Here is a 7877-nt window from a genome sequence, read left to right as displayed (position 1 = left end):
CAGCCCAGCAGCACAGCACCACTGAGGCTGGAAGGCAGCCACCTTCCATCTTCTCTGTGCTTCCTCTGCATGCTTGGTTTTTCGTCAGGAGCTCCTTTCTCATCCATGCCTTCCTCTGGCCAACTTTTCTTGACTTTCTGCATTTGGGGTGGATCATTCTGGAGTTTGAAGCGGAGATTCTCAGCCATCAAACAGCTCTCTTCACCCTTCTCTGCAGGACCATATCCCATGGGATTCTTTGAAGCATGGCAGCCAGGAGGTCAGCTTCTGCTCTCCTCAAGTCCTGCTCTTGGCCTTCTTCCCTTCTCTCAGGATCCTACACTCTGCTTTCTCGCCCCTGAGTGTTACATCTCTGACCAGCTCTTCCTTCCTTGCAAGCATGAAGTCCTGCAGGGCATCTCATCTTTTCTCCACTCTGCTCCCACCAGCGAGTAGCTTTGGGGGCAGCAAGGGAAGTTGCTAAAACACCCGTGTGAACTGGAGTCAAATGGACAGTGACCTGTGGATAAGTTCACAGTGGAGGTACATCGGCTGAGGTGATGGTTGCCTTTGGAAAAGCCCCTGCCAGAACATGTACACACCAGTGACCGCACACCCAATAATCCAAAGCCCCTTTGATCTTTAATGCCTTGAGTGATATCAGCCCTGTTCTGCAGTTGGAGTAGATGGTCCCTTCCAGCTTGAACTATTCTGTTCTGTTCTGTTCTGTTCTGTTCTGTTCTATTCTATTCTATTCTATTCTATTCTATTCTATTCTATTCTATTCCATTCCATTCCATTCCATTCCATTCCATTCCATTCCATTCCGATGTTTCCTCCCTGTTTCAAATCTTTCACTTTTTCATAATCTTCTGAGATTCTTTCTGTTATTTGCACTGGTGTGGCTCTTTGCCCCCACGACCTCCCCTCCCCCCCTCCCTCCCCTTCTCCCAGAGCCACCCCAGTGCTCCCAGTCCAGCTCCCAGGCTCCCTGCAGTGCTCCTAGTTGTGCTCCAGGTCTCCCAGTGCCATTCACTGGCTTCCCCCAGTGCTCCCAGTAACGCCCTAGTGCTTCCAGAGCAATTCCCTCGGTCCCCCTAGTCCCCCTAGTTCTGCCCTAGTGCTCCCAGTTCGGTTCCCTGGCTCAGCCCAGTGCTCCCAGTGCCACTCCAGTGCAGCCAGTGCCACTCCTTGGTTCTCCCAGTGCTTCTTCAGTTCTCCCAGTGGGGCTCCTTGCCTCCCCTCCCAGTTCTGCCACTGCCACCTCAGTGCACCCAGGGTGGCTCCCTGTCTCCCCCACTGGTCCCAGTGCCACCCCAGTTCTCCCACTATGGCTCCCTGGCTCCTCCCAGTGCCCCCAGAGCCACTCCCAGGCTCCCCACAGTGCTTCTAGTCTCCATTTCTACTCCATTTCTAGTCTACATTTCTAGGCTCCATTTCTACTAGAGCTGCTCACAGGCTCCCTCCAGTGCTCCCAGTGCCACACCAGTGCTCCCAGTTGTGGTGGGTTGACCCTGGCTGGACGTCAGGTGCCCACCAAAGCCGCTCTGTCACTGCCCTCTTCAGCTGGACAGGGGAGAGAAAATATAACGAAAGGCTCGGGGGTCGAGGTAAGGGCAAGGAGAGATCATTCACTAATTACTGTCATGGGCATCTTCTCACAGAAGACACCCCTGTAGCCTCCCCTCCTCCTGCTACCAAAATCTTGCCACACAAACCAAACACATCTGCTGGCCCTCATTTTGCTGGTTTCGTAATCTCATTTGGTGTTTTGGAGGTGGTGTTCATGGCAATTCCCACCCGGGTCTGTAGAGCCCTGCAACAGCTCATGCTGTTCTCTTGTGAGACTACACCACCATCAGGGTGAGCCACCCACACACATACATTAACTGCTGACCAAATGGGGCTGCAGTCCAGAGGGACCTGAGATACTTTGAGATGCTAGTCAACACAAACCTCTTGAGGGTTACAAGGAGAAGTGGCCAGTCCTGCATTAGAAGGAAGAGTAACCTCGGTCATCAGGGCAGGCTTGCACCTGACCGGCTGAGCAGTGACCCTGAGGAGAAGGGTCTGGGGGTTACTTGGGACACCATACAAGCCAGTGGTGCATGTTCACTATGAACAAGGCCACCTGCATACAGGTCTGCATTAGGATGATCATGGCCACCCAGACCATCTTGAGACTGGTTGAAGTGTGGTTTCAGAGATGGTGGAGTTTTTCTCAACATTGGAAAGCAGCACAAGAAAGAAATAACGGCACAAAGGGAAGCTTTGGAAGTTGAGACTGGGCATGAGGATTTCATGTCACGTTGAGTTACACGAAACATCACTCCAAGTGCAGTGCTGTGGTACAAGAGGCCACCCAGCAAGAGTCTGGATTAGCCAAAGCTTTGTATTTTAACAAACAGCCCATGAGGATGGAGAGATATCAGTAAGGGTAGGAAGATGCTCAAGTGAGAGCAAGGTTGGTGTGGTGGGTTGACTCTGGCTGGAGGCCAGGTGCCCACCAGAGCCGCTCTATCACTCCCCTCATTCACTAGACAGGGAAGAAAAGGTATAACAAAACGCTTGTGGGTCGAGATAAGGACAGGGAGAGATCACTCACTAGTTATTGTCACGAGCAAAACAGACTGAGCTTAGAGAGGTAATTCATCTGATTTATTACTAGGCAAAACAGAGTAGAGGAATGAGAAATAAAATCAAATCTTAAAACACCTCCCCCCACCCCTCCCATCTTCCCGGGCTCAACTTCACTCCTGGCTTCAATCTCTGCCCCCGCTCAGCGACACAGGGGGGACAGGGAATGGGGGTTACGGTCAGTTCATCACACGGTGTTTCTGCCACTTCTTCCTCCTCAGGGGGAGGACTCCTCTCATCGTTCCCCTGCTCCAACATGGAGTCCCTCTCATGGGGTGCAGACCTTTGCAAACTGCTCCAGCGTGGTCTCTCCCACGGGGTGCAGACCTTCAGGAGCAGACTGCTCCAGCATGGGGTCCCCCACGAGGTCACAAGTCCTGCCAGCAAACCTGCCCTGGCGTGGGCTCCTCTCTCCATGGGTCCACAGGTCCTGCCAGGAGCTTGCTCCAGCGTGGGCTTCCCACGGGCCACAGCCTCCTTCAGGTGCCTCCACCTACTCTGGCATGGGGTCCTCCACAGGCTGCAGGTGGAATCTCTACACCCCCTCATCCTTCCTTCATGGGCTGCAGGGGGACAGCCTGCCTCACCATGGTCTTCACCACGGGCTGCAGGGGGATCTCTGCTCCAGCGCCTGGAACACCTCCTGCCCCTCCTTCTTCACTGACCTTCATGTCTGCAGAGTTTCTTACATCTTCTCACTCCTCTCTCCGGCTGCAAAAGCTCTCTGTAACTGTTTTTCTCCTTCTTAAATATGTTACCACAGAGGCGCTGATTGGCTTGGCCTTGGCCAGCGGCGGGTCCGTCTTGGAGCCGGCTGGCATTGGCTCTATCAGACATAGGGGAAGCTTCTAGCAGCTTCTCACAGAAGCCACCCCTGTAGCCCCCCCGCTACCAAAACCTTGCCACGCAAACCCAACCCAGTTGGCAAGCACAGCGGATGTCCACAGCCTTCCAGGAAACAGGTGCAGGCATAGGACACCATAGGACAACCTGTGGTGGAGATGGTCAAGGGAGATGACAAAGTTGAAAGCCCCCAACAGAGCTGAGGTCTTTCTCCCATTGGCTGTGGCTGTTGTCTGTGTCAGCAAGGCCTACCAGGAGACACCTAATCCTTACAGCACAAGGGCCTCATGGCCTCCTCCTTGTCTCCACTCAAAGGCCTGGGAGGTGTCGTACCATCCTCCTGCAATTTACATTGCATGTCCCCACGACACCCTGCCCCAGGAAGAGCCCTGAGCCCTGTGTGTGGGACAGGACCTCCCTTCCCAGGGGCTGGGGGTCACAGCTTGGCCCTTTGGCTTGATAAAACACATCGAGGTTTACTCAGCATCAGAGCCACCTTGCCATTGCCTTTGCCTACCTGTCATCACTGCCTCCACTTGCCTGCTCTAACCAGCCCCAGAGTTGCTTTGTCAGGGATGGCCCTCAGGGGGACCCATTAATGCTCCAAGAAACTGTGGAGTTTGCATCGGACTGTGACTTCTGGAGAGGTTTCATCAGCTTCCTCTCAGGGTCTGAGCTTCATGGACTCATCCCCAAACCCACCAGAGGGGTCATTAACATGCCGCCTTGGGCTGGGCCTCTGCTGCTGAGCTGCTCCAGGCTCCTGGGATGGAGGGAGCTCATGGCAAGTGGGCTGTGCTGCAGAGAGACATCTCTGGCCAGGAGCAGCTCCTCTGCCAAGCGCAGCAGGGTGAAGGGCACTGCCAGGGTATCTCAGGGAGATGAGCAAGGCAGGTGAAGAGCTTAAAGGTGGTCAGGACTGGGAGGCTGACCAAGAGCTGAAAAGAAGAGAAATCTTCAGAGCCCTTGACACGGTAAGTCTCTGGGTGCAGGGCAATGGAGCTGTAGTTTCTGGAGGCATCTCCTCAAGCTGGCAGAGCCCACAGCTGATGGGATCTGTAAGAGGGGCTTTTTTTAGACAATTTTAAATAACTTGTGAAGACATAGTCTGCATCTGGAGATGCACAGGGCTGTATTTCAGATCAGAGTCCCTTCGACGCAGGGTTTTGTGTGCAGGGACAGGGACTTTTCTGCGTTCCAGGATCAATGCTCAGCCTGCCTGGGGATCTCCCCATGGCACTGCAGGCAGAAGCTGTGGGTAGAAGGACGAATGTCTGGTAGGGCAGGGCAGTGTGGTTCTGCTGTTGAGAGAGTGCTGCATGTTTCCAGGCTGCTCACAGCTCCAGATCACCCCTGGGACACTTCACAGGGAACTTTTTAAGAAGGAAATCAAGGCAGGGGCTACCTGGAAGTAAAGGTGCGTCTCAGGGTTGGTGCTTTATATTTCTTGCTGTGATGGTAGGTGAAAATGGTAATGAAGCTGTCAAGATTGCACAAGAATGAAACACCTCTAGAATTACAGTGAGTGATGAACAGGGTTTTCAAGGCACCTGATATAGCCACTTCACCCTTTCCTCTGCCTACCCAAAGCATTCACATCACCTTTGTGGTCTCTTCAGGGTTGATCTGCTCTTCCCCTTAAGACCTGCCAACACAGAGGTGCCCCTGGGCAGTGCCCTGCTGCCAGGAGGGGTCTGCAGGGCAGAGCTGAGCACACCGAGGGTGGGATGGGCTCTGTGAGCAGGGACAGGGAGGAGAGGTGTGGGCAGAGCACCAGCTCCTGGCAGGGACAGCTCCAGGCAGCAGAGACATGGGCAGGGAGTGGGAGGAAACTGCAGGCAAGCCCTGGGCTAGGCTGCCTTCAGGCTGCTCTCTTGTGGTCCCTCACTCTAGATGTCTGCTGGGCGTTGTCTGCTGAGCAATGAGCTGACTCTGCCTTTAGGACATCCCATCTTCAGGACATCTGACTGTCTGCTTTGCCTGTGCTGCTGGGCTTGGGAGCTGCCCCAGAAGAGCACGGCTGTGCTGTAGGATCCCAGGGAGTGCTGAGCTTTCCCTTGGAGGTCGGTTCTCTCCTCTCAGAGGCCTTTGCTTCCCTCTGAGAGGGGCTGTGTCCTTCTCTCTCAATCACAACTCCTCCTCTGGGCTGGGAAAGAGAAGAGTTTGCAGATCTGCCCTTTGAATCATGACTCCCCTGCTCTTGTTAGTGTCTTTTTGGGGGTATTATTTAAAAGTAATTTCTGTTTGGCATCATCTTCAAGGCAGCAGAAGCAACAGTGCAGGGCAGGTGCATAACAGTCTAAAGGACACTGCAGCTCTCCGGACCCTGCACTAAGCTACAAAGAGCTGAGCCCTTTTGCCTGTCCTGTCTCAAGACTCTTCCCATTTTCCATTATGAAATGAGCATTTCTAACCCTCAGAAGAAAACTCCCCAGATGTGATTGTGGAAAATGAAAACACAGAAAACACTCATATTAGCATGCTAAGTCTCTCTTCTCCAGCCCGCACTCTTCTGAGTTGTGAGATCAGAGATTGAATTTTTCCATTAAATGTGGATTGCATCTGACATGGGTTTAAAACATTGGAGCTGTCACAAACCAGCTCCATGTACCCACTGCAGCTGAGCACAGCTGACTCCTCAGCTCCTCACAACACACTCAGCCAGCACAAAACAGAGAAAGAAAATGCATTTCAACTGGGGGGTGTTTCTTTGAAAAAGAGAGTGTTTTTTCTCAGTGGATTCTGTCCTAACTTTTCCCTGTCCTTTTGTTATTAGAACTGGCCCCCATGCCAAGAAACAGCAAATGTCCAACAGCAGCTCCATCACTGAGTTCCTCCTCCTGGCATTCGCAGACACACGGGAGCTGCAGCTCTTGCACTTCTGGCTCTTCCTGGGCATCTACCTGGCTGCTCTCCTGGGCAATGGCCTCATCATCACTGCCATAGCCTGCGACCACCACTTCCACACCCCCATGTACTTCTTCCTCCTCAACCTCTCCATCCTCGACCTTGGTACCATCTCTATCACGGTCCCTAAAGTGATGGCCAACTCACTCTGGGACAACAGGTCCATCTCCTATGCAGGATGCGCTGCTCAAGTCTTTCTATTTTTCTTCTTGCTTGGAGCTGAGTACGCCCTTCTCACTGTCATGGCCTACGATCGCTACATTGCCATCTGCCAACCCCTGCACTACGGGACCCTCCTGGGCAGCAGAGCTTGTGTCCACATGGCAGCAGCTGCCTGGGGCACTGGGTTTCTCTATGCTGTGCTGCACATGGCCAATACATTTTCTATACCACTCTGCCATGGTAATACTGTAGAACAGTTTTTCTGTGATATCCCCCAGATCCTCAAGCTCTCCTGCTCAGATGCCTACCTCAGGGAAGTTGGGCTTCTTATATTAAGCTGTTTTTTAGGTTTTGGGTGTTTTGTTTTCATTGTGCTGTCCTATGTGCAGATCTTCAGGGCCGTGCTGAGGATGCCCTCTGAGCAGGGACGGCACAAAGCCTTTTCCATGTGCCTCCCTCACCTGGCCGTGGTCTCCCTCCTTGTCAGCACAGGCATATTTTCCTACCTGAAGCCCCCCTCCATCTCTTCCCCATCCCTGGACCTGGTGGTGGCAGTTCTGTACTCGGTGGTGCCTCCAGCAGTGAACCCCCTCATCTACAGCATGAGGAACCAGGAAATCATAGATGCCCTGTGGAAACTATTTGAATACAATCTACTTCAGATCAAGAAGACCCCCATTATCCCACCAGGGCTCCCTCTGTATTTCAGGAAGAGCCAGGAGTAGCTTTTCTTGATATGGGTCTGTATTTTTTTGTGTGCTTCTTTTCTTCTTAGGTTTTTTGTTTATTTTATACCTGTGATATTAGTATTCTTAGCCTGTTACCTCTTTTTACTTGACCCAAACACCTCATGTACATATGGGTCCAGGCTGCCTGTTTAGATAAACTCCATGGAGAAAGCAGTGGGAAGTTAATTCGCTCAGCTCCCATCTGTGCACATCTCCTCTGGAGCTGGGGGAGCAGCCCCAGCATGCAGGAGGGTTCAGGAGCCAAATGCCCAGCTGCCCCATGGAGTAGCAGCCTGGGTTGCCCTTGGGGCTGCCCCTCGCTGCCTCAGCGGTCACTCCCTCTCTGCTGCCTTCACGTCGGGGCTGCTGCTGCCCTGGAGCCATGGCCAAGGCCAGCAGCAGGAGATGGCCTGGACAGGGCTGCTCTCTCCTCCCTTCCACACTGTCCTGCTGTGTCCTGGCATTGCTGTTACCCCCAAGGTCTCGTGTACCTTATCAGCTTATCTGCCTGGTGCTGTCCCACCTGCAGTGGGGCTGATGGCAGATATCAGTCTGGAAAAGAATGGAGATCTGCCAGGAGAAGTGAGGGGATCTCCAGGGACAGTGTGTGAGTATGAGGTG

At 53.1% G+C, this 7877-nt stretch overlaps 1 protein-coding gene across 1 annotated transcript; it reads left to right on the top strand.

Annotated features, from left to right (window-relative positions):
* The first annotated feature begins 6248 nt into the window (after positions 1 to 6248).
* LOC129196948 (olfactory receptor 14A16-like) lies at positions 6249 to 7253 on the top strand. The gene has a single exon (XM_054804918.1). The coding sequence runs from the start codon at positions 6264 to 6266 to the stop codon at positions 7251 to 7253; it is 990 nt and encodes a 329-aa protein (XP_054660893.1). The 5' UTR covers positions 6249 to 6263.
* Positions 7254 to 7877: the final 624 nt, after the last annotated feature.

This window comes from Grus americana, chromosome 27 (assembly GCF_028858705.1).
Source record: "Grus americana isolate bGruAme1 chromosome 27, bGruAme1.mat, whole genome shotgun sequence".
In the NCBI taxonomy this organism is placed as follows: Eukaryota; Metazoa; Chordata; class Aves; order Gruiformes; family Gruidae; genus Grus; species Grus americana.
Note: the sequence above shows the minus strand (reverse complement) of the source record. Positions and strands in the feature narration are given on the sequence as shown.

Bases quoted from the DNA above. Each gene is read 5' to 3' on its own strand.
- LOC129196948 (XM_054804918.1), top strand. From the start codon at position 6,264: ATGTCCAACAGCAGCTCCATCACTGAGTTCCTCCTCCTGGCATTCGCA.